At 44.5% G+C, this 25,957-nt stretch overlaps 1 protein-coding gene across 1 annotated transcript; it reads right to left on the bottom strand.

Moving 5' to 3' along the window:
• Positions 1-2,763: 2,763 nt before the first annotated feature.
• On the bottom strand, positions 2,764-21,471 carry ZNF212 (zinc finger protein 212). The gene is made up of 5 exons (XM_079931682.1): positions 21,348-21,471; positions 9,710-10,099; positions 9,451-9,577; positions 8,135-8,224; positions 2,764-7,332 (listed from the first exon to the last, which is right to left on the bottom strand). The coding sequence occupies exons 1-5, from the start codon at positions 21,369-21,371 to the stop codon at positions 6,464-6,466; spliced, it is 1,500 nt and encodes a 499-aa protein (XP_079787808.1). The 5' UTR covers positions 21,372-21,471; the 3' UTR covers positions 2,764-6,463.
• Positions 21,472-25,957: the final 4,486 nt, after the last annotated feature.

Genomic DNA, 25,957 nt, shown 5'->3' with positions numbered 1-25,957 from the left:
TTTTGCCCGGGAAAAGCCAGGGGGGTGGGAGGGATCAATAAGGGTTTTTAAACTTTATTAGTTTTCCAGAACAAATAGAAAGACCTCAGGAAAATTTTATTTCCTTAAAAAAAAAAAAAAGCCCCACCTCCCTCCCCAAACCTCCCTTTGGGGACCCTGGGTCTCCTCGTCCTTCCCTGGGGCCCACCTTCCCAGCAGACACGCGACTCGAGCATCCTCCGCAGAGTGCCCTGAAGCCCTCTTTGCCACGCCCAGTCTTCACTTGCGCATCAGCCACCTGCTGGGGATCCTCTGCAGCAAGAGTAAATCCATCACTAGTTCAGGCCCTGAGGCATCTTGAATAAACGACTCAATCTAGGACCTATTTTCCTCATCTGCAACCCACCGAGCCTTGCTCTGGAAAACCTGTTAATCTCTGAATATAAAGTAAAATATGCTGCATGCCATTTAACTTTTATTTCCTATCTTTTCTGCATTTCCCAATCACCTCACTCTTTGTCCAACAAGCCCGGAAATTCTTCCCACTAGAAATTACTCTGCAGTTTTGTTTCTTTGTGTGTATGCTTTGTTTTTGTTTCTTTTCTTAGTATTTTTCTCTTGGGAGGGAGGGAGAAAATGATTTGCCCATGTATTTGATCCAAGCAAAAGTGTGGTCAATCAATATAATAAGAACATAAGTAAATTGATACCTTCTCCAAGTAAGGTGCACCGGTAGAATTTGGGGCAAGGTTAGGAAGTGTTACTTTAAGGTAACAAGAAGTCAAATCAATATATGGCATTGTTTATTGTGGAAATCCTTGTTGAAGTAACCTGACCTTAAGACAGTTTGCAAACTTGTGCTGAAGACAGGAAGAGCATCCCTCGGTTCTCAGCAGGGGTAAGACCAATATATTAAGGATTATACATTTCTTATAAATTGATAAGTTGTGATCTCATAAAGTAAGAGTTAATGTCCAAGGCAAACAGAAAGAGTCCGGAAAATGGATTGGAGAGGAAGATGCTAGTATTAAACAAGCTTTGTTCAGGGAAGAGTGCTCTAATTTTTGACAGCTGGTCTGCGTTTTTTAGAAGAGTTTCTGTAAGTCAGTATTCAAACTTCAGTGTGCATCATGCTCTCCTGGAGTGCTTGTTAAAATGCAGACTGTTGGGCACCGGTCTCAGAGTTTCTAGGCCTGCGGCTGGAGTGGGTAGGAGTCCAGAATTTCATTTCTAACTAGTTGCCATGAAATGCTGCTTCTACTGGTTGAATGATCACGCTGCCCTGTGCATTAGCTCCCAGAGCTGCCTCTCATTCCCACGCTCTGACTTTATAAATATACTGAACAAAAAATACAGAAACTTGACACCATAATGTGGTTTCCACAGCAGACCAGCCTGGGTGTCAGGCCAGGTGTAGCTGTAATATAAATTAAAATTCCTTGCATCCTTCGTTATTAATCTGTCTCCTGTGGATTTGCTCTTTTTTAGATCAGGTCTCCAGGGCCTGAACACCTCTGGGTGAGTTGACAACACTGGATTTCCAAAGTAGAGGCACAGACCCTGCAGGGACAGGGGTGACTCCACCCAGGTGCAGCCCACTCTGAGACAGTTGGCCATCGGCCTGTGCTGCAGAGGGTGGGCTGGTCAGGTGAGGGCCACTAAAACAACACCTTAGGGTCACGTAGGGTTGGGGGGTGGTCAAGATACTCATGTGTTAGTGCCCTCAGCCAGGAGATGGGGCAGCTCAGAGAGAATTCCCGTGGCCCCCTCACCCTACCTTTAGATTATAAAGTGGACCCACCCAGAATTGTAAAGTGGTAGGAGGGGAAGTATTAGAAGAGGGAGACCAGAAGTATAACCAAATCTCCCTTCCTCCACGAAGCCCTCCCTAGTTCAGACAGCACTGAGCTCCCTATCCTGTGAATTCCTGTTATACCTGTTCATTCAGTAAACGTGCTGTGACCATCTATGTGGGAAGCCCCCATGCTCAGAGCTGTGGAATCTGGATACGATTAAGACCTGGTCCCTGCCTTCAAAGAGCATCGCCTCCTGTTGACTCCACCTCGGTGATCTTGTCCATCACTCTCTTCGCGCTGAAGCGGCACCCAGTCAGATCCTCACTGGCTCTCGCTGTTCTCACTCAAAAACCTTCTAACATATCCCCCACCCCGGCAACAACAAAAGCATGCTGTACCTCTTCTTAGGTTAATAGTCCCAAATCGCAGTTAGATTCAGGTCACCCTTTTGCTCAAAACTCTCAGCTCCCCATTACTAACTCAATACAATCCAAACTCCTTAGTCTGACCCCAACCTCTCTTTCCAACCACGTCCCCCTACTCCCCTCCTCCCACCCCACCCTCCAGACAAGTCGAATGAATTGGTGTTTATTGGTACATGCCCCATAAGGTCTAGTTTGGTCATGTCTCTCCTTTTTAGAATGTCCGTCATCTCATCCTTAAAGGTCCAGCTCAAATGTCATCTCTCATAAAGCCTTTCCCAATGTCCTGCAACTTGAATGTAATTGTTCTCTTACAGAATTTTAGCTTCATTTTCTATCTTCTATTAAAGTCCCTTGACAGCCTGTGAGCCCAAGAACAAAATCTGATTTAACCTTTTATCCCTCCCTCTGTAGACTCTGCACATGGAGGCTACTCAGATATTCACGGGTGAACAACATCTAAGGTATGCAAAGGTACAGTACAGGAAGGGAACAGATTTCCACCCCACTGTTCACAGCAGTATTATTTACAATTGTCAAGATATGGAAGCAACCTAAGCGTCCATCAACAGATGAATGGATAAAGATGTGGCACATATATACAATGGAATACTACTCGGTCATAAAAAAGAATGGAATTTTGCCATTTGCAACAACATGGATGGACGTGGAGAGTATTATGCAAGTGAAATAAGTCAGACAGAGAAAGACAAATACTGTATGATATCACTTATATGTGGAATCTAAAAATACAACAAACCAGTGAATATAACAAAAAAGAAATAGACTCACAGATATAGAGAACAAATTAGTGGTTACCAATGGGGACAGGGAAGGGGGCAGGGACAGCACAGGGGTAGGGGATTGAGAGGTACAAACTATTAGGCATAAAATAAGCTACAAGGATATACTGTACAGCACAGGGAATATAGCCAGTATTTTATAACTATAAATGGAGTATAACCTTTAAAAACTGTGAATCACTATACTGGACACCTGTAACTTACATGTTGTACATCAACTATACTTCAATTAAAAATAATTTTTTTTAAAGGAAATGTATTTTGATCGAATGTAAACTCAGCTAGGGCAATGACTGTTTTTCTGTACACTGACATACCCCAAGTATTTAAAACAGTACCTAAATAATAGGTGCTCAACATATATCTGTTGAATAAAAGAAATGAATAAGGGAAGCTTCCACAAAAGGGGGCCTACGAACTGAGTAGTGAAAAATAAATAGTACTTGGTTCACAGAGAAGGGCATTCCCCAGAGAGGGAAAGCCTGAGCTGAATTCAGTCGTGGGAAAGTACAGCTTATTGACTAAGTGACGGGAATCCCACTGTGGCAGCAGGAGAGAGAATTTAGTGTGAGAAGCGAACAAACCCAGAGCAGGTTAGGTTGTCCAAGTCTTGAATCTACACTTAAAAGCTTGCTCTTCATCAGTAGCGTCAGTGCACTGCAAGGCTTTGAGGAAAGCCCATGTCCAATCTGTGTTCCAGGACAATAACCCTGGTAGCAAAAAGGACGTGATTAAGGGTAGGAGACCAGTTAGGTTACTCAGTGAAAAGTAGGTGGGCGATGATTAGGCCCTTACCTGGTGGAATAGGAAGGAGAAGATTGGACAGATGAGTCTCTGATGTTTGGCATTTCACTCTTCACTATATGCTGATTTAATCTATCTTGATCATCCCTATCCTTCAGGCAGTTGCACAGTCTGTTTCCTTCTCATCACCCAGCAGAGCAGACTTTCAATGAAGGACAGTTGAAGCAGGCCAAGATTTTTTGTATCACTTAAAACAGTGTATTCTGTGTGCAGAGCATGACCTGGAGATCCTGTTAAAATGCAGATTCTGATTCAGTGAGTCTCAGAGCCTGCCCTTCTACCAAGCTCCCAGGGGGTGCCAATGCTTCTGGTGCAGAGACCACACTTTGGGTAACAAGGACTTAGAATCCAACCCAGACACGAAGTCCTTAATCGTGGTCAGCCAGAAGCAACAGAGCCTGTGGTGGAGTGTGTGAGCACTGAAGCAAGATAGCCTGGTTCACAGCCACCTCTGCTTCTGCATCACCTTTCAGGTCTCTTCCCGCATCTCACATGGGAAATGGGGTAATAATCGTACCCACCACATAGGGTCTTGTGAGGATTAAGTTCACTTTTATGTGAAGAACTTAGAACAGTGACTAGCACATGAGTGCTCAGTAAACATTAGCCATTATCACACTAGTCTGACGGATTAAGACAATCATTTCCCTGCCTCAAGAACCACCTAACTTTGCTGGAGAAATAGGAGCCTATCTTGTACTTTTTCTCCCCATGATGCGAGGCAAAGGCTGGTCACATTAAAGCACTCACTGGGAGGTAAGAATAGTCAAGGATGGGATAGGGGGTATCTCTAATGCAAAAACCCGCAGGCAGGAGACTGGAGAAGGGATTTAGGAGAGACGCTCCAGACGTTTTCCTCCATACAATGAAGCTGAGCACCTCTCACGGCGCTGCCCTACGACAGCTTCCCTCCACATTCCGTTTCTACACCAAGATAATCCCTTACCTTACAGCGACCAAACTCATTTTTATCTATTTATTTAGTTTCTTCTCAACCCCATATCCCACTCATTCCTCCCATGGGCAACCATAATGCCTGTATGTAACTTTTCGCTTCTATGTGTTCTTACAAAGTGATTTGTTTTGTGTACATGTTTTTAATTTACAGAAATGGTATTGTGTTATAGATCTCATTCAACTTGTTACATTCGCCACTCAGCACCATGTTTAAGATGGACCCACACGGCCACATGTGTAGCTAAGCCAATACCCCTAAGTGCTCCCCAGGACTCCTGGTGCACCCACCGTGTCTCACCTGCCCTCTCTACCTCCCAACGTTCAGATGCTCAGACTGCCTGCAGCCCTCGACCACCACAGGTGTTGGTGAGTATTCCCATACACACCTCTTCTCATCTCCCTAGGTTTAAGGAAGGATGCAGGTCAGGCTATGCCATCAGGCCTCTGGCACTGCTCCAGGTCAGGCACCGCCTCCATCTTGGCCCCAGGAGGGTATTCTTGACAAATGGAGAAAAACATCAAACAGGAGTTTTGTGGGTTTTTTTTTTTTTTTTTTGGCTAGTAGTTAAGTTTTATTCTAGGCAACTGCAAACATCAAACGGGACATTCACATAGGACCCAGGAGCCCACTCTCATCTCCCCAAACAACAGTGGGGCAGGCATTCAACACTCCTGAGAGATGGGCATCTGTGTGCTTTTTTTCCACCATTTCAGGAATAGTCAATCCCAGAGCTACTGTGGAAAGTGTGTGATCTGAACAACCTCAAGAAACAACTGGTATAATAAAAACCAACTCAAGTAACCACTGGTATAAGCTGAACAACCTTAAGTAAAAAGTAGTCTTCTATGCTGGGAGGCTGCAGAACCGCAGCAAGGATGGGATGGAAGAGCAGAGAGAAACCCAAACTCAGAGAAGCAGGACCGTATCTCAGCTCCTTTACAGGACCCTTCATTCCCAGCAGGGGTTCTGGGGTCTAACCCTACTACTCTCCTCCTCTCGGTCAGGTAGCCCTACTCCGGAGCGCCAAGCACCCGCACAAGAGGGAGCCCAGCACTACGGCCCTGACTAAATGTGGGTGGGCTAAAAGAGCCCCATAAGTGATCCCCTCCCAGAGGGCAGGCCCAGTCCCCATGTTAGGAACAACTTCTACAACTCTGGAAATCTAAAAATTGTCAGACTTTTTTTTAACCAACTAAAATCTAACTCCAAAAAAAAAGGGTCTTCAGAGCACGGTAAGCAGTTCATTTAAATTATTTCTTCTACTTGTTATTAACAAGGAGATGACAAAAGAAGAGCAGCTAGAGGGCTTCCACGTGTCTGCTCGCTCCTTTGGCCCGACTCAACCCTCGGGAAGACCTGAATGCCGGGACGGGCCCTGGAACAGGCCACCAGCCCTGCAGGCTCAGAGAGCCAACCCCAGCCCACGACTATCAACTCGATGGGAAAAGCAGAGACTTGACGGTGCCACAGAGATGGCAAACTCGGCAGCAGGGTGAAGACAGCAGGAGAGGCCTGGCCCCGACTCCTCCTCTTCCGTGGTTTTCAGGGCAGCCTTTGGGCTCGGCCTGGCGCCTGGTCAAGGGAAAGCAAATCAAAGTGACTCCCCTCAGAAAGAAGTCAGTCCCTGACGCTACACTGTCTCTTCAGGGGGACAGTGCCAGCCCCCTCCGCCTCCCCCAGTCGGGCGAGGGGCCGGCACCCCTAAAGCAGGCCGTTGGGCCTTCCGGGCTCCAGGGCTGGCCCGCCCCGCTCCCGCTGGTGGATCTTCTGGTGCTGCAGGAGGTGCTGCTTCTGGACAAAGCTCTTCTCACACTCAGGGCAGCTGTAGGGCCGCTCGCCCGTGTGGATGCGCTGGTGCCGCACCAGGTCGGACGGGTGGCTGAAGCTCTTGCCGCAGTAACCACAGATGAGGGCGCTCCGGCTTTTCCTCCAAGGGATGTGGCCGGGCAGGGCGACCAGGCTGTTGGGTGAGAACCGCTCCTGGACCCGGCGGCCGGCACCGGGCCCCTCCTGCAGGTGGCAGCGCTGGTGGGTCAGCAGGCTCACCCTGCAGCTGAAGCTCCTTGTGCACACATCACACTGGTGCAGCTTTGCCTTCCGGGGCTGGGGCTTAAGCTGGGGCCGGGGCCGGGGCCGAAGGCTCTCCTCTGGCTCCGAGGCCGTGTAAGGCTCCCATCCTGAGTGGGTCCGCAGATGTGCGGCCAGCTGCTGCTTACAGCGGAAGATGGCCTCGCACTCGGAACATTCGTAGGGGCCAGCAGTGTCCCTTTTCAGCTTCAGGCCCTGCCCACGCTGCTGACCCAGCTGCAGCTGCCTGTTAGACTTCTGCTTCGGGGGGCAGCCCAGAGTTCTGCCACTGCCAGGGTCTCTACTGCCCTCAATGGGCTCCTCTGGATTAGTGTCCCCGGGACCTGATTCCAAGAGGACAGAACGTCCTTGACCATCCCAGAGCTCAGGCTGCTCCGGGCTCAGGAAAGCGTGCTCTTCGGCAATGCCCGAGAACTCTCCAGGAAGTTCCGCAGAGCCGTCCTGCGTGTACTGTATCTCCTGCTTGATCATAACCCCTTCCGCTGCCAAGACAAAGAAGAGCCACAAAAAAGATCACATTCTAGCACCTTTGGTTTTTTCAGAGCTGAACAAACATCTGTGAATTTCAGAAGGGCTCAAATCAAAGTACCCCAGGATCAAGGGAATCAGGATAATTTGGAAGAGGATGAGACAGACTGGGCTGCAAGACCTGAAAAAGTAACCTATACTCAGGTAGAGACATACTGATCAGAAATCCGAATATGTTAGTCTTACAGAACAGTGTTATAAATCCTCTAAGCTTGTCCACAAATTTGTATTCAACTCTGTGGAAAATGGTAAAGTATACATAGGTAACACCTAAGCTAATTTAAGTGTTACAGAGTGTTAAAATAATACATGTGAATAATTGAAAAAAAACCAAACAACCGAACCTATAGCTTAAAAATTCACGTATCCAGCTCTGTTCTTCCTGCATATTCTCCCCAAATTACCTGGTTTACAACGGTTTCTCCTGCCCCTTACCCAGTTAGCTTCACTCCTGAAGATCTGACCAACCCTATTCTCAATCTCCAGTGGGTTTTGACTAAGGCCTGTTAGACACTCTACACTGTCTGCAGGGCATAGAGAAGTGTGACACGGCCGTGAACCTTAGGGACTCCACACAGCAGTTAAGGAGGTAAGATACACATATAATAGGTGAGCTGATGATAATCATGAAGGACTTTAGAACAACTAAATGCCGGGTGAGGTTACTAACAATCAGTGTCTGGCCGTTTAGCAGTGGGGCAGCTCGCTACAGGCTGCAGGGAGCGGGCCTGGGTGGAGTGTTCTGGAGCCACTCACCTGGGTGGACACCACGAGCGTCTTCCTCCTCCAAGTCACCCAGTATCTCTGTACCCAACTCCGCTTCTCCTTCTGGCTGGCCGAGCACCTCTGGGTTGGAAACGGCACAGTGTGAGCCCAGGAGACAGTACTGGTCATTTGCCGATGAACAAGGTGACCAATGTCAAGGAGCTGATATTAAAACTTCAAAAGATTCAAAGTCACTTTCCCTTAGCAGTTTGGGACAATTAGAAAATTATGGCCAATTCGAGTGATCCATTCAGCTAACTGCTGCCTTCAATGCCCCTTCTCAGCCGTTTGAGGCACAGGTGGTCAGGCTTCAGAGCCCACTGCTTTCCTTCCAACACCACCATTGCCACCCACGGACATGGGCTCCTCTCCGGGTATCTAACTTCATCTGGGCTACAGCACTGCAAGGTAAGGTCAGCACCGCTATCCCCCACTATGACAGACAAGGAAACAGCCACTAGCAGAACACGTGAGCCAGTCGAGGTCACACAGTCCCATCTCTGACCTATTTGCTACTCCCCTCCCCCTCCGCTTCGCTCCAGGCACGCTGGCCTTCTTGACAAGGCTCCACGGACCTAGGTGCTAAAAGATTTTGTCAACCAAACAAAATGCATTTATTACGTAATAGCCTACATTTTACATATAAAGATGTACATCTATCAATCGGCACTTCTCATCAACACAAAATGAACACTGGGACCACAAGGACCATCTGTAATTCCAGGTAAACGCCAAGAAACAGTGTTTGGTGAGCCCATGCTGTCTGCCCATCCCAGGCAACAAAGGATTTCCTGTCAAGCAGTCCTAAGTATTAAATGCAGCATGAGGAACCCTAGCCATGTTAAACCCTAAGGCACATGATGACATCTTATCTATTAGTAAATATTATCAAGAACTGACTGGGGGCTTCCCTGGTGGCGCAGTGGTTGAGAGTCCGCCTGCCGCTGCAGGGGACACGGGTTCGTGCCCCGGTCCGGGAAGATCCCACGTGCCGCGGAGCGGCTGGGCCCGTGAGCCATGGCCACTGAGCCTGTGCGTCCGGAGCCTGTGCTCCGCAACGGGACAGGCCACAGCGGTGAACCGACTACATGAGCACAGGGAAGAAATACAAAATGCACAACACCAAGACCTTTCCGAAAGTCTTCATAAATTGAGGGCCTGGAGACTCCCATTTCTCAACCTGGCTGAGGCCAAGAGAGGATCCACAGCCCACTAGAATCACAGATGCAGCCTGGGTCACAAGCTACTTGGCCAAGAATTGTAGGATGCCTGAGAGCAAATTCTAGGGAGAAAACTCTGCTACTTACTTAGAGAGACCAGAGTCTCATAGCTGCTTTTCATCGCATTTGTGTACAGTTCCTTCTGCCAGCCCTCCAGGTTCTCCCACTCCTGCTCTGAAAAACAGACTCCATCATTTTCAAGTGACCTGGACACCTGAAATCACAAATGTCACATAGTGAGTGTCTCCTACCAAAGCCACAAAGGAAAAGCCAGCCACTGAGAATCTTCACTAACAAAGGGCTGGGCCCACCCCCTCTGGTCTGACTCTCAACCCTCAAGGCTTACCTTGGGGGCCTCGCCCTTGCTGCCCGGGGGCAGCCGCAGGACCCAGAAGTTCCTGTTCCTCAGCAGGTTCTCCACGTTCTCCAGCCGCCTCTGCAGCAGCCCGTACTCCTGCAGCAGGGTCCCCAGCACCGCCCACTTGCCCTCCAGCTGGTTCCCCAACTCCACGGCCGTCTTCTCGCAGTCGGCCAGCTTCTTCTCAGCCGTCCCCGTCCGGCCCTCCAGGCTCTGCAGCCGGGCAGCCTGGGACTCCATCTTCTTCTCCACAGCTTGAATAGCGGCCACCACTGTCCAGAGTGAGATATCTGTGGTCTGCAAATAGGAGCTTTCCTCTGGTGCTTGTGGGGGCAGCGTGGAGGAAGTCAAAGGGGTGGAGCGGCGCTTCCTCCTGTGCTGAAGAACCAGATACGGCGTCAGGCAGTCAGTGTCACTTCCAAACAACAGGTGAAAAAACACAATGGGTCCAGTGGGTCCAGGAGCGCTTACAGCACCTAGTTTCTACTTCTTTTCTTTCTTTTCAATTTAAAAAGCATGTGCGGGGCTTCCCTGGTGGCGCAGTGGTTAAGAATCCGCCTGCCAATGCAGGGGACACAGGTTCGAGCCCTGGCCCGGGGAAGATCTCACATGCCACGGAGCAACTAAGCCCATGTGCCACAACTACTGAGCCTGCGCTCTAGAGCCCGCAAGCTACAACTACTGAGCCCGTGTGCCACAGCTACTGAAGCCTGCGCGCCTAGAGCCCGTGCTCCACAACAAGAGAAGCCACGACGATAAGAAGCCCACGCACCGCAACAAAGAGTAGTCCCGATCACTGCAACTAGAGAAAGGCCGCGCACAGCAACGAAGACCCAACACAGCCAAAAATAAATAAATAAATTTATTTTAAAAAAAAGATTAAGAGGCATATACCACGCAGTAAAGTAATAAAAGCATGAAAAACATATAAAAATAAAAAGCAGGTGCTTTTACATTCTGATACTGCAAACTATACATCTATCCTGTAACAAGAAAACGCTGAAAAGAAGAAAGAAAGAAAAACGTATGTAAAATACCACCGTCCAGAAATAAGCTTGGAATTTTGGTGTATTTCCTATAAGTTTTTTTCATCATTTAACTTATTTCTTTTTCAACAAAACTGCAATCATATTGTACATGTTTTGTTACCTGTGTTTCACTGTCAGCATATTCCGTAAGACTTCCCTGCATCAGTATTCAGTTTTTAAGCCCATTTCTTTCTACTTGATATTTTGGACTATTTCTAACACTTTGCTATGATAAATGATGTAACTTACATCCACACTCAACTTCACATTCCTTCTTGATTTGTAGCTGATCACGTCAGCCCTGCTAAAAACCTTTCAGTGGCTCCCCACAATCAAGACAAAATTCCTTAGCAGGACCTACAAGACTCACCTCATTCATCTTTGCACCCTAGCAACTAGTATAGTGAAAACACCTACTAAATCCTTCATAAACATTTACTTAAATGACTTGACTAAGTCCTCGGACATTGTCCTTAGACTTCACATTTTTATGGTCTGTCCCAGATAGTAGAAAAATCACTGTGGCTGAACCTCAAAATTACTAAAACCAACACCTGGGAAGTCTTCCTGAACTGCCTCTTGCCCTCACTGTCTCACTGCATGTTCATTTCAGTCCTAAACCCCTGAAACTTCATATTCTCAAGTGTAACAGCATACACTTGATTCAAGGCTGCTTCTCTAACCATAATGAGGACACTGAGAACAAGGCACTGAAAGGAAATATCTTTGAAAGAACTGCTAGGGCCAGAGCTTATGGTCTGGAGAAAGAGGGGACAAGATGAAACCAACCGGCACAGAACTGAACTCTTAAGTTTGGCCATGACCTACTCCAGTTAACCAACTCAGTTCATTATTGAGCATACAGTCAAAAGCTTAAATATCCCCCTTAAAAAAGATTTAAAGAAAAGTTTAATGTAAAAGAAAAATACAAATGAAACAAAAAACTTAGATTACTGGGTAAATTCATTTCATCACATGTTCTGCTTTTAACTTTAAGTCTCTAAGTCTCTAGTTTTTTGGAATCTCCTCTTTCCTTTCTGTGGCCAGCACTGTGTTGCTTTCTAGCACTTTTTCCAAACAGGAAGGTGGGTTGGGATCTGAGCAGAGAAATAACATCTCTCCTCTTCCACACAGTCAAAGGCTAAAAAGAGCAGGCAAGCCAAGGTTCCTCTTTTCTTTTGTTTTAAATTATCTATCATGACAGAAACAATTTGAATGTCCATCAACTGGTGAATGGATAAACAAACAAACTGTGTCCATTCGTATGTTATGGGTTCAATTGTGTCTCCCCAAAAAGGTATGTGGACGTCCTAACCCCTAGTACCTCACAATGTGATTTTACTTGGAGATAGTCTTTACCGAGTAATCAGGTTAAAATGAGGTCATGACAGTGGGCTCTAATCCAATGTGACTGGTGTCCTAGTAAAGAAGGAGGAATACGGACAGAGACAAACACACAGAGAGAGAAGAGACAATGTGAAGGCACATACAAGGAGAAGACAACCACGTGAAAGTGGAGGCAGAGGTTGGAGTTATGCGGCAACAAGCCAAGGAAACACCTGGCACCACCAGAAGCTGGGGGAGAGGCATGGAACAGACTCTCCCTCACAGTCCTCATAAGGAACCAACCCGGTGGACACCCTGATTGCAGACTTCTAGCCTCTGCAACTGTGAGACAATCAATTTTGTGGTTAAGCCACCTAGTTGGTGGGATTTTTTTACAGCAGCCCTAGGAAAGACATATCGTATATCAGAATACTCCTCAGCAATGAAAAGGAACAAATTATTGAGACTTGTAACAACATGGGTAAATACCAAAATCACTAGGCTACGTGAAAGAAGCCAGACACAAAATGCTACATACTGTATTCCATTTACGTGACACTGAGGAAAAGGGAAAACTATAGACACAAAACAGAGATCAGTGGTTGCCAGAGGCGGGGATTGGGGGAAATTAATTACTTAGGGGTAATTTCTGGGATGATGACAATATTCTATAACTTGGTAATATGATGGCTACACGTTTTTCAAAACTCACTTAACTACAGTTATGCCGAAGGAGTAAATTTTACTGTATGTAAATTATATCTCAGTAAGCAACACTCAGAACGTTAAGGAGAAAATATTAGCTATTATAAAAGATACCATAAACAAAGTCTAAAAACAAACTGGGAGAGAATATCTGTAAACAGGATATGAAGCGCAAAGGAAAGATAAACAATCCAAAGATAAAACTGCAACTATAAATAATTTGCGAAAGTGGAAATGCAGGTGGTCAATAAGCCAATGAAAAGACAGCCACATTAGCAGTCAGGAATGCACATACAACCAAGTGAAACCACTTTTCACCCACGAGGTTGAGAAATGTGAAAGAAAGGGGCAGGAACAACATTCAGAGCTGACTATGACGTGGTAAAACTGGCACTTCCATAACACTCCTGGAAGGAATGAAAAATACTACAAACTTTGAGGAAAGAAAATATCCAGGAAGTCATTAAAAACCCTTTCACCTAGTAGTACCGCTATGGGAATCTTCAAAAATAAATGGCATTACTGTTTAGTGACATACATACAAAGATGATTACTGGCAACATTCTCTGGAATAGCCAAAACTTGGAAATAATCTAGATGTCTAATATTTTTTTTGGCCACACCGCGTGGCTTGCGGTACCTTAGCTCCCCAACCAGGGATTCAACTCGGGCCATGGCAGTGAAAGCACCAAGTCCTAACCACTGGGCCGCAAGGGAACTCCCTCTAGATGTCTATTAATAAGAGGGTGGTTAAATAAATTATGGCACGACCAAAGATGATGTTATACAACTGTTAAAAAGAATGAGTTAGATCTATATGTATGGTTTGGAAGACTGTTCATCATACATTGATAGGCTGTCAACTTTTAGGGAAACATATTTATTCTGACTTCATTTTCCTAAAGAAGAGAAAAGATACGTGTATATGTTTCCACACACAGAAAGGTTTGGGAAGGTATTCACCAAACTATACTAACATGAGTCAGTCTCAGGATATGAGAGAGAGGAATTTTAATCTTTGATTATAAACTATTGCTTGTTTGACTTTTTCAATAAACACGTATTCCTCCATAATTTTTTTCTTAAGTTCCATATATAAGAAAATTCCTGAAGGTAGTGAGAAATTTTTTAAAAGTATACTTACACTAACTGTATTTCTAGATTTTCTGGGACAGTCCTGCTTGCATATTGTATCATAGTGTCAGATCATGTATCATACATTGGGCCTGCAGCCATGGTCTGAAACCCATTAAGTACAAGACACAGCCCCTGTTGTTTAGACACCTACCATCTGCTTGAGTAAAACACTGAACAATTAAATAACGCTCTAAAGTGATACTTGCTTAAGCTGGACTAGATGATATTTAAGGTCACTTCTGAGATACCATGACTTACTGAATAGTTTAAAAAAGAATATTTACATAATACATAAAATATATAAAGTAGTGACAACAAATCTCCATGTAACCACCACTCAGTTTAAAAAATTAATTAATTAAAGTTAAATATATATGTATATACACACACATATACACATGCACACAGCATACCTCGGAGAATACTGTGGGTTCTTAAAGCAAGTATCACAATTAAGCAAGTCACATGAATTTTTTGGTTTTCTAGTACATAGAAAAAGTTATGTTTACACTGTTCTGTAGTCTAATGCAATGGCATTACATCTAAAAAAAGTATATACCTTAATTAAAAAATTAAATTTTTTCAGGTAAATAATGCTGACCATCATCTGAGCCTTCTTTCTGTAATATTAACATCAAAGTTCACAGATCACCATAACAAATATAAAAACAATGAAAAAGTTCAAAATATTTTGAGTATTACCGAAATGTGACACAGAGACACAAAGTGAGCAAACACGTTGGAAAAATGGTCGATGACAGACTTGCTCAACACAGAGTTGCCACAAACCTTCAGTTTGTAAGAAACACAGTATCTACCAAGTGCAATAAAGCAAAGCACAATACAATGAGGTATGCGTGTGTGTGTGTGTGCGTGTGTGTGTGTGTGTGTGTGTGTGTGTGTGTGTGTTTTATATATATCACCTTTACAGTCCTTTGTGCAACTCTCTGAAGTAACTACTATCCCAAATTTGGTTTTTACTATTAACTGCCCTTTTTCATGTTTGGTTTTTTTTACGTTTGTTTCCAAAAAATATATATTCTTTAAATTTTGCATGTTTTAGGATTTTATATGAACAAGTCACTCTTCTACAACTCCTGGGAATAGCTTGTTGTTGCAGGTGGCTTTAATTAATTCATTTTCATTGCTGTATAATATTCCATCGTGTGACTATACCACAGTTTATTTTTCTATTCCACTATTGATGTTTCCCCATCTCTGTCATTACAAGCAGTGCTATGATAAATAGAATTGTGTCTGGCTTCTAGTGGACATGGGCAAGTTTCCCAAGGGTATAGTCCTAGGAGGGGAATTGTTGGCTCATAGGGTATATACACATCCTGAACTTAAGCAGATAATGTCAAATGTTTTCCAAAGCAGTCATACCAATTTCATTCTTGTCAGAAGTCTGTAAGTATTCTGGCTGTTCCACAGCTTCATCAACATTTGTTACTGTCAAACTAAAATTTGCATCCCTCTAGTAGATCTGAAATGATACCTCATCATGGTTTTAACCTGCATTTTCCTTGATTTTTAACAAGGGATAAGCATCTTTTTTATGTTTATTGGCCATTCAAACTTCCTCTGACTGAAATGTTTAATCCATTTATCTTTTGGGTTATCTGGCTTCTCATAGGATCTATGAGGTTGTCTCATACAATTTCTCTGTAAATTCTGTATACTAATCTTTATCAGTCATATGTGTTACAAATAACTTCCCTTATTTGTGCCTCATTTTAAAATTCTCTTTATTATCATTTGATTAAAAGTCCTTAATTTTAACGTAGTTGAGTTTTATCAGCATTAATTCTTTTGTGGTTTGAACTTTTGTGTCAGGTGTAAAAAAAAAAATCTATATCCCACAATACTGTCTTCTAAACACTTGATAGTTTTGACTTTCACATTTAAGCATTTATCTCAACTAGAACTGAGACAGTATTTGTGTACAGTGCAAGCTTTGATTTTCATATGAAAGTCAATAAATAGATCTAATACTATATAATGAAAAATCCATCATTTACCCACTAATTTTTTTTTTTTTTTTTTTTTTTTTTTTGCGGTACGCGGGCCTCTCACTGTTGTGGCCTCTCCCACTGCGGAGCACAGGTTCAGGACACACAGGCTCAGCAGCCATGGTTCACGGGCCCAGCTGCTCCGCGGCATGTGGGATCTTCCCGGACCGGGGCACGAACCCGTGTCCCCTGCATTGGCAGGCGGACTCTCAACCACTGCGCCACCAGGGAAGCCCTACCCACTAATTTTTAATGCTATCTCTGTCATAAATCAAGTTTTCATACATACAGTCAGTCTGTTTCTGGCATCTCTGTTCTGTTCTATGGGTCAATTTTTCTACTGCTTTACCAAAATTACCATCTTAATGACCACAGCTTTTTGATAGTTATTGATACAAGTCCCACCTCCTTATTTTACAGGAGTATCTTGACTAATTTTGGCCTGTTGATAGTTTACAAGCTCGAAAGGTTTCATAAAAATATCTTTAGAGATTTTGTTTGGCACTGCATCAAGTCCATAGATAAATTTGAGAAGTGACATCTTTAGGATAAAATGTCTCAATTCACACACACAGTATATACTCCTTTTGTAAGGTATTTTTTAACACCTTTTGGTATTTAAATATATTCCATAGGTATCTGTTCCAATCATCAATTGCTATATCATAAATAATCCCAAATTTTGTGGCTTAAGACAACAACATCTATTTTGTTCACGAATCTGCAATTGAGGGTTTGTCAGGGACAGTTTGTGTCTGCCCCACTCCATGTCAAGCAGAGCAAATCATAGGCATGTAGGTGCTGGAATCGCCTGAAGAATCCCAAGCCACATGGAGAGGGATGTTGGTGGTGGTGATGGTGATGTTCTGTTCAACAACCCTACCTAAGGTCCTGGTCTACAGTCAGCATCAGCCACCAGAACACACTTTCATTTCTAATGGGGTATTTTTGCCTTCTCTCTTTTTTCACTAATCTCTCTGAACGTTGAAATTATATATTGATATGTGGATAAAAAAATTAGTATTATCCTCTATATCTGTGCTGTCCAATATAACAGCCACTAGAAACATGTGGATGCTTAAATTTAAATTAATTAAAATTAAATTAAAAATTCAGTTCCTCAGCTATTGAGCCACATTGCAAGTGCTCAAATAGCCACATGTACTTTGTAGCTACTACACTGAACAGGACAGAGAGAATATTTCCATCATCTCAGAAAGTTCTGTTGAATGCACTACACCCTTACTAGTTTTTCTCTGCTTGATAAAATACTAAGGTTGTGTTAAAATTTCTACTATGATAATGGATTTTCCTTGTAGTTCTATCAATTTTTGTTTTATATATTTTGAGACAGTATAATTAGGTGCACATAAGATTAGAAATGTCCTATCAGCCTGGTAAATTGAGTCTTTTACTATTATAAAAGTAGTAGTAGCCGTCTATCTCTAGCAATATTAATACAGTTAAGCCATTTTTCTTTTGATTAGTATTAGCCTGATACATGTTTTCACATCCTGTTATATTCAACCATTTCTATAGCTTTATCTTTCAGTTGTATCTCTTATAAGCCATTTGCTGAACTTTAACCAATCCTATCAATCTTTGCCTTTTAACTAGAACATTTAGTCCATTTACATTTACTGTAATTGTTGACCTATTTTTATTTATTTTTACCTTTTTTGTGCTATTTATCCCATCTTCTTTCTTGCCTTCTTTTAGATAATTTTTTCTTATTCTATTATCCCCCCTTTTAAATTGTAAGTTATACAGCCAATTTCTAGTCTTTTAGCAACCATCCTAGAAATTACTTACAAAGACCTTTAAATATCTGAATTCTGATCATCTCTTCCTAACGTTTACATCAATGCTGACATGTATTTTAATTCTGCCTTTGGTTTTAACCCACAAGAGATTATTACTGTTTTATTCAGTCAATAGTTGTTTAGATTTACCCATTTTAATGGATCATCATACTTTCTTACACTTTCACTTTCCACTTAAGATAATTTTCCTTGTACCTGAAGTATATCCTTTAGAACTTCCTTTAATAAGAGTATATTGGTGAGGGAGACGCAAGCGGGAAGAGATATGGGAACATATGTATATATATAACTGATTCATTTTGTTGTGAAGCTGAAACTAACATACCATTGTAAAGCAATTATACTCCAATAAAGATGTTAAAATGAAAAAAAAAAGAGTATATTGGTAACAAATTGTCAGTTTTAATTTGTCTGAAAATATTTTATTTTACCTTTTTTTTTTTGAAAGGTACTTTTGCACAGTTTTAAAATATGGGATTACATAGTTATTTTCTTTTAGCCCTTCGATGAAACCATTCTACTGTTGGCTGGCTTCCACTGTTGCTGAGAAGCTGAACCTCATCAGCCTTACAATGGTTCATTTGAAGTTAATCTTTTTTGTTTGGCTGCTTTTAAGAATTCTCTCTGCCTTGTATTCTGTACTTTCACTATTACGTGTCTAGGTAGAGATTTCTTTATGTTTATCCTGATTGGGATCTACGGGACTTCTAAGTATTAGTATTTGCATCAGTCCTACAATATCCTCAGCCACTAGATATTCATCAAATATGTCCTCCAGTGCAGATTGTGTGTGTGCATGTGTGTGTGTGCGCGTGCGCGCGCGTGTGTGTGTGTGTTTCCTACTGGAATTCCAATATGTTTTTCTTCTGGAATTGCAATATCTGAAATCTCTGAAGGTCTAATTTTGTTGCCCATTAATTTTACTGGCTTTTTCTCATAGTTTTTCATCGCTTTTTGGATAACTTTTTATTGTGAATTCATTTTTCTTGGCATTTTATCTGAGAATTATCTGAAGTCTGAGTTAAGTGTAGACTCCTCTGGAGAAGATCTGTGTTTATTTCTTATAGACGGCTGGAGGCTCTACTTTAAACTAAATTCTTGGCTTAAGGTTTCCCAGACACCAAGGTCGTGTGAATTCAGGCAATAAACCCACTTGAGAGTCAACATGAATTTTCAAGGGGCACCTTGCACCCATCTCCCAGCACCAAGGTTTGACATGATTTTCTTTGCAATCACTCCTTGGGGGTAAGAGCTTACTTCCAGTTCACACTGAACGTTGCCCTTTGAAGTCTCAGTTTTATGAGACTGGAGTAGGAGGCGTCTTAGACTCCCCACCGTAGGCTCTGAGTTTTGTCTTCTATTTTCCAGGCCCCTTGAGGTCATAAACACTACAGATGAATGTTCAGCCAATGCCCTCAAAGTTGGCTTCAGAACTCTGCTTACCTCTTAAGCACTCCATTTTCCACTTAGTCTTTGGGCTCCACTTATTCTTTATTTTTTTAAATTTATCTTATTTATTTATTTTTGGCTGTGTTGGGTCTTCGTTGCTGCGTGTAGGCTTTCTCTAGTTGCAGTGAGCGGGGGCTACTCTGCATTGCAGTGCACGGGCTTCTCATTGCAGTGGCTTCTCCTGTTGCAGACACAGGCTCCAGGTACATGGGCCTCAGTAGTTGCGTCACTTGGGCTCAGTAGCTGTGGCATGCAGGCTCTAGAACGCAGGCTCAGTAGTTGTGGTGCACGGGCTTAGTTGCTCCCTGGCATGTGGGATCTTCCCAGACCAGGTATTGAACCCGGGTCCCCCGCATTGGCAGGCAGATTCTTAACCACTGCGCCACCAGGGAAGCCCCTCCACGTATTCTTTACTAGCTACATTTCAAATATATTTGTTTTTCCCCCTCAGCATTTTTAGTTGTTTTCATCAGGGCACCCACTTGGCCATACTGTCAAATAAAAGGTACAGAATCTTCATCTCAAGATGATAAAAGAAATATGCTCAAGGACAATTTAAATACGTTCTGCAATGACAGATCCATAAATTACTTAAAGGATAGTTGGGGATTTTGGAGGATCTTTAAGACTTCTTTTTTTTTTTTTTTTTTTTTTTTTTTGCGGTACGCAGGCTTCTCACTGTTGTGGCCTCTCCCGTTGCGGAGCACAGGCTCCGGATGCGCAGGCTCATTGGCCATGGCTCACGGGCCCAGCCGCTCCGCGGCATATGGGATCTTCCCAGACCGGGGCACGAACCCACGTCTGCTGCATCGGCAGGCGAACCCTCAACCACTGCGGCACCTGGGAAACCCAAGACTTCTTTTTAACAAGGTCTGTTGTAGACATGTAGGTAACGGCGCTGACCAGTCAAGAAGTACTCTGGAAATTAGTAACTTGTCCTCCTGCCCGACTTTAGTACTACAATTTGATCTTGGGGAAAAGGCAAGTCTTTGACTGGATCACCTTAACTTAAAGGAATCAAAACGAGGTAAATATTGTGATTATCATGAACATCTGTGTCTTGTTTCCATAATTTGTTGAAAGCAAACACTGTGTTCTTTAAGTCTTCCAATCCTTCCCCTCTTAGTTCTTACCCACTTCCTACAAGAACCAAATACAATGCATCCAGCTCATGGTCAAGTTTTCACTACAGGATCTCCTTAGCCCTCTATCCTCACAAAGGTCTCACACGATTTTGAAAGTGTTTCTAGATCGAGAAATGCTGCACTAAAAACCAACTAAACTCCATCTACCCTTCCTATAACAAATCATCCTGTATCATTAAAATAACCACCACTTTGTAATAATATGAGAGTGTCAGAGCTGCCAGAAACCTTAGAGATCGTCTAGTAACTAGTCCAACACTCTCAACTTACAGCTAAGGAAAAGGAGGCTTCAAGTGAACAAAGTTGCCTAAAATCACTAAAGTGGATAGCTGAGAGCTGAGTTACGGCTGATACCTAGTTTCCCGACACCGTGCCCAAGCTCCACGTCTTGCCATTCCCTGAATGGGGACATCTGGGGAAGGGGGAGAGGGAAAGAGATCGACAGCTTCACAGACAAAAGCCAACAACTACACAGTGAGATAACACCTGTCCCAAGGAGAGGAAGCCCAGCCTGACTTCAACCTGCGGCTGCAACCCAGGGCAGAGTCTGTAGCAGGAGAGCACGGCAGAAGAAACGAGGGAAACCCATCAGCCCGAGAACGAGCTGGTCGCAGAGAGGCAGAGTCCTGGGGTCCCCGAAGCACCGGGCAAGTTCACTGGCAGTGACGGGGACCCAAGGTTTCCAATCCGCGCCCCTCGCCAGCCTGGAAACGGGCTCTCTTAGGGCGGGACGAAAACGTGTAGGGACGGTAGCAAATCCAAGAACATGAAACAAACCTCCGAGAAGTTTCTCGGCGAAGGCGCGTGGCACTGGGGCTGTGGCCCGACGCGGAGGAAACCGACAGGGCGAGGGCAGAACTCTGGGGTTGCGCGGAGAGGTCGGCGTTGACCCACGCCAGCTGCGGACCACGGCCGCCCAGCCCCGCACCTCGAAGCCCCGCCCCGGCCGGGGCTCAGCCGTCCCGAACGCGCCCTCGGGTCCGCGCCAGGAGAACTCTTACCCGAGCAGGCGCCGACTCCGCCATGGCTGCCAGTCGCCCCCCAACACCCGGGCCCCGCCTGATACGCCTCGGGGTGCGTGCGGGTCCGCTGGGCGCCCCCGGCACCTCCTCGAAGCTGCCCCCAACGCCGTGTTGATACAAGGTGCATTATGGGAGTTCGGCCCTCCCGGGCCAATACCGGCTCCAGCCGCTCCTCCTCACCGCGCGGCATTCCCTTTGCGCCTCCATGCGGCAGGAGGGTGAACAGCACCTCGGCACTCCGAGCCCGAGAGGGACAAAAGGACTCGGTGCTTCCCAGTCAAGTGCATGTTCGGAATTTAAGGCAAACCCATGGACCTTTTTGTGTCTTCTACGTACCCAGCACTCTGGTAGGTGCTTTGAGGGATTCAAAAAAGTATAAAAATCAGACTTTGCTCTGAGGGAAGAACGTGTAATCTGGTTGGGGAAAAGAGATACGGTCCCAAATGGCAAGCAGTTTTATTCCAAAAGTACACCTGTTATTTCACTTTTTAGAAACTAGAAATACACTTCTCATATCAGCAGTGGGTTAGGTGCCCAGGCCAACCCCCTGAAGCTTATCAATGATAGTAATCATGCCTTGGAAAATCCAAGATAGCCCTGATTTCATACCCAGCCCACACGCTACACGTTAAACCATGCATTCTGCGTTTTGGATTGAAAAGCATGGTTATCTTACCATTTGAGTACGCAACACACAACACTAACGCAACGTAATTATGTAATTTGTGCCACATTTTCTCTATAGAGACAGGCGATGAATTTCCACTTCGAATGATAGGCATGAAGCAATTCCCCTGAGAGCTAAACTCTTAAGATCAACAGGAAAGTATGTTCACGTGACTGGCTCCTTAGTGTGCAGGGCTCAGTTCAGACCTTACCTCCTCCGACAGACATTCCCTGTCCACCCTGTCTACAGCGCAACACCCTCCTCCATCCCAACACTCAATCCTGTTATCCTGCCCGAAATTTTTCATAGCATTTATCACTATCTGAAATAGCCTCATTTTTTTCATTAGTTTGCATCATAATTATGTTTCACTAAAATATCTCCACTGTTATCCTCCATCTCTTGCACACAGAAATGCTCATGAATATTTTTGGATGATTGAATGGTGAATCAGAAGATAAGGATAGGAAAAGTCAGCCCCAAGAGAAGGCATGATGTCCAGGGCAACCAGACTGACAGGGGATTGGTTGAATCATTAATACACCTAAAGAAAAAATGGGACAGGCTGAGAAAATTAGTCAGCCTTGGAGATATGTCTCAGGCCAACAAAAACTTACTGTCAGATACAGAAAAGAAAAATATCATGATTGTGGAGGCAGACATATCAGGACAAAGGATTAAACGGTTCAGTTATAGAACTCACACTCTCTATTCTGTTTCTATGTCCACCAGGCAAACTTCTGATGATGCAGGTTCCCGTGTAGCTTCTGGGAGACAACATGCAGGTCAGACGGATGCAAATGTCCAGACCACCCCTGGAAATTATTAAACTGATTCTCTGCCTTATCTGTCAGTCTCTGAGAGTCAGCATGATTTAGCATCCCTGCCTGGAACTCTGGGGAAATATTTAGATCAAATTCCCAATGTGCAAGGGAGGTAGCACCAGGTGCTGGTTTGCAGCCTCACGGGCTTGCAGAGATGGTGCAGTGATTAGAAAGTGGGATGAGGAGTGAGAGCGTCTGAGTCCCTAGCCCAGCGCTGCCACTTACTAGATGTGGACCTTGGGCAAGTCATGAACTTACCAGCACCTCCATGACCTCATTATTAGTGAGGGATAATAGTAGCACGTATCTCATAGAGTTATTGTGCATATTACATGAGTTAGTTCAAATCAAGTGCTTAGAACAGTGCCTGTCACAGGTTAGGAGCTCAAGAAGCACTTCCGATCCCTATTACTCATTGCAAGATAACAGATGGAAGTAAGGTGCTTGTGCAGCTGAATGCCTAACACAGAGCAAGCGCTCGGTAACAAGCAATTTCTCATTTGGGTTTGGTTTAGCTTTGGCAAGGTCCAAGCCTTGAACTGCAATGAATTCACCAAGATAAATGTCACCTTGTTGCATCTCTTAGATGCCACCCACTTGTCCTTTGCCAATGACACTCAGATCTTGACACATGCCTTTAAATAAACTTAAATGCAGTTCACAGTTATTCCCATTGGTGGCAGTGGTATTAGAGGAATGAAGGAAATATACTCTTAGTACTTGTATCCTGTCATCTCCACATCTGTACACTATGAACGTAACATGCAGAGCTGAGAGCAAGCTTAGACATCATCTTACCCGAACTCTCATTTTCAGTGACAGAAAAAAGTATTCTTTGAATCACAAATAATATAAAGTTTAATAATGCTGTAAAATATTTATCTCGTCCCTTTAATTTTCTATCATATGATTTATAGCATACATATTAACACATTTATGTACATTTATGTATGCCCAAACATTTTTTTTAACTCAGGAACGTTTATAGACCACAGCTTTGAGACCCTTTCTAGTCTGTTCCCCTTACTACCCTGCAAGTCTCTAGATGTCTGGGACCATGTCTTTTGTGCTCCTCTCCCATCAATAACCCCCTGGGGAGCATATTCCACTCAGCTTCTGGGTCAGTGAGAACCCCAGAATGAACACTCCTTGGCTCAAGCTGACCCCCGAACCCCACTGTATATACGGATGTAGTAGGTACCTGTTAACCTTGTCAGCCTAGCACTTCTCCCTTCCTCTGGGCATATATATACCTCCTTCCCTTTGGGGATGGCTCTTTCTGGGCTCTAGCCGTGTAACTCAAACAGATGCTGCCATCTTGTGCTGTGACAATTCCAGCCTGGCCACAATGACTGAAAAGCAGCCATCTGACTCAAGCCAGCCCGATCATAGCACCCCAGCCTCCTGGCCACAGTAGTTGAGCCAGTGGTGGGCATATGACTTAAGCTCTTCCCTTGGATTCTTCTACTGGAGCTGAGGGAACAGGTTAATTTTCTGTCTGGTGAAGCTGTAGATGTGTCAGGAATAGTCTTGTTCCCCGTTTTTTTGGGAGTAAGTTAATTTGAAAGAATGATCCCAACACACAGAAAGGAGCAGAGATGACACATTTTTGTCTCTGTCCAGGATTGGTTATTCAAATGTTCCTTTGAGTCTGTGAATGATTCCAGGTTCCTTCCAGAAACTTCCCCTTTCTTCATGGTTGGCCAGTCAGCCTCAGGTAGGGGAACTGGGTGTCTGGGTGACAAGGAGATTTTTTTACTGCACATCCTTTTACCCATTTTGAATGTACCAGACTTGTGCAGATGGGAATTTCCTGGTGGTCCAGTGGTTAAGACTCGGCGCTTCCACTGCAGGGGGCGTGGGTTCGATCCCTGGTCTGCGAGCTAGGATCCCACACGCCACACAGCGCGGCCAAAAAAACCCAAACAAACAAACAAGAAACAGGATTTAAAAAGAAAGAAAGAAAGAAAAAAAACTAGTGCAGAGTTTCTTTTAGGGAGAGAAAAGTGTTTTGTTTAGCAAAAGAGTTTTATTGGCCATTTTAATCGTGGGAAAATAGGCTCCTGGGCAGGGCTTGGAAGGCAGAAGGTGGGCAAAGATAAAACTAAATTGCTCTCCAGAGTAAATTGGGATTGGGGGGTTTCCCTGGGGAGTGAGGGACCGGAGAAGGGGAAGGGGAGCTACTCATCAGAGGTCGGCAAGGTCCTGCGCTAGGCTGAGATGAGACCCTCTCTATGAACTTCAAACTATAAAAGTCTACTACGCGTTAAGTGTCTTACCTGGGAAAGGCAAAGGAAGGGCACAGAGCTCCACCGTCTGGGTTAACGCAGAGCTGACAGGCAAGACCGGCAGTGTGAAGGAAGATATATGTGAATTGGGGAATCCAGAAAGCGCGCAGTAACTAAGGGAAACAAACCTCTCCTCACGCCCAGATCCTTGAGATGGGGGGCAGGGCTGCTGGTTTTGACACTATGTGCTGGGACTCAAGCCCCTTTACCATTAAAGGATAGCGATCCCATTGGGACGGAAGGTGTGGGGAATCCGGGTAGACAACGCTGGCTTCCGCTTCTAAGACTGGATATAGGCTCTCTCCCGACTATTTAAAAAAAATTTTTTTTTAAATAAATTTATTTATTTTGGCTGTGTTTGGTCTTTGATGCTGCGCGTGGGCTTTCTCTAGTTGCGGCGAGCGGGGTCTACTCTTCGTTGAGGTGCGCGGGCTTCTCATTGTAGTGGTTTCTCTTGTTGTGGAGCACGGGCTCTAGGAGCACGCAGGCTCAGTAGTTGTGGCTCGCGGGCTCTAGAGCCGAGGCTCAGTAGTTGTGGCGCACGGGCTTAGTTGCTCCGCGGCAGGTGGGATCTTTCCGGACCAAGGCTCGACCCCCTGTCCCCTGCATTGGCAGGTGGATTCTTAACCACTGCGCCACCAGGGAAGTCCCTCCCCGTACTCTTAAATGGGAGTCTTCTTTTATAATAGGAGATAGTAAGCCTATAGCGATTAGAATGCTGACGAATGATATGGGTTTAAAATATGTCTAAGGAGGTTTGAGCAGAGGTTCTCAGCCTTTAGCACACACTGCCAGCATCTCACTAGATTT

Source organism: Stenella coeruleoalba (assembly GCF_951394435.1).
Source record: "Stenella coeruleoalba genome assembly, chromosome: 9".
In the NCBI taxonomy this organism is placed as follows: Eukaryota; Metazoa; Chordata; class Mammalia; order Artiodactyla; family Delphinidae; genus Stenella; species Stenella coeruleoalba.
Note: the sequence above shows the minus strand (reverse complement) of the source record. Positions and strands in the feature narration are given on the sequence as shown.

Coding starts and splice junctions, on each gene's coding strand:
- ZNF212 (XM_079931682.1), bottom strand. CDS start 21,371: ATGGCGGAGTCGGCGCCTGCTCGG. Junction 10,100..21,347: donor CGGAGTCGGCGCCTGCTCGG/GTAAGAGTTCTC, acceptor CTGGTTCTTCAG/CACAGGAGGAAGCGCCGCTC. Junction 8,225..9,450: donor TGAGACTCTGGTCTCTCTAA/GTAAGTAGCAGA, acceptor TTTCCAACCCAG/AGGTGCTCGGCCAGCCAGAA.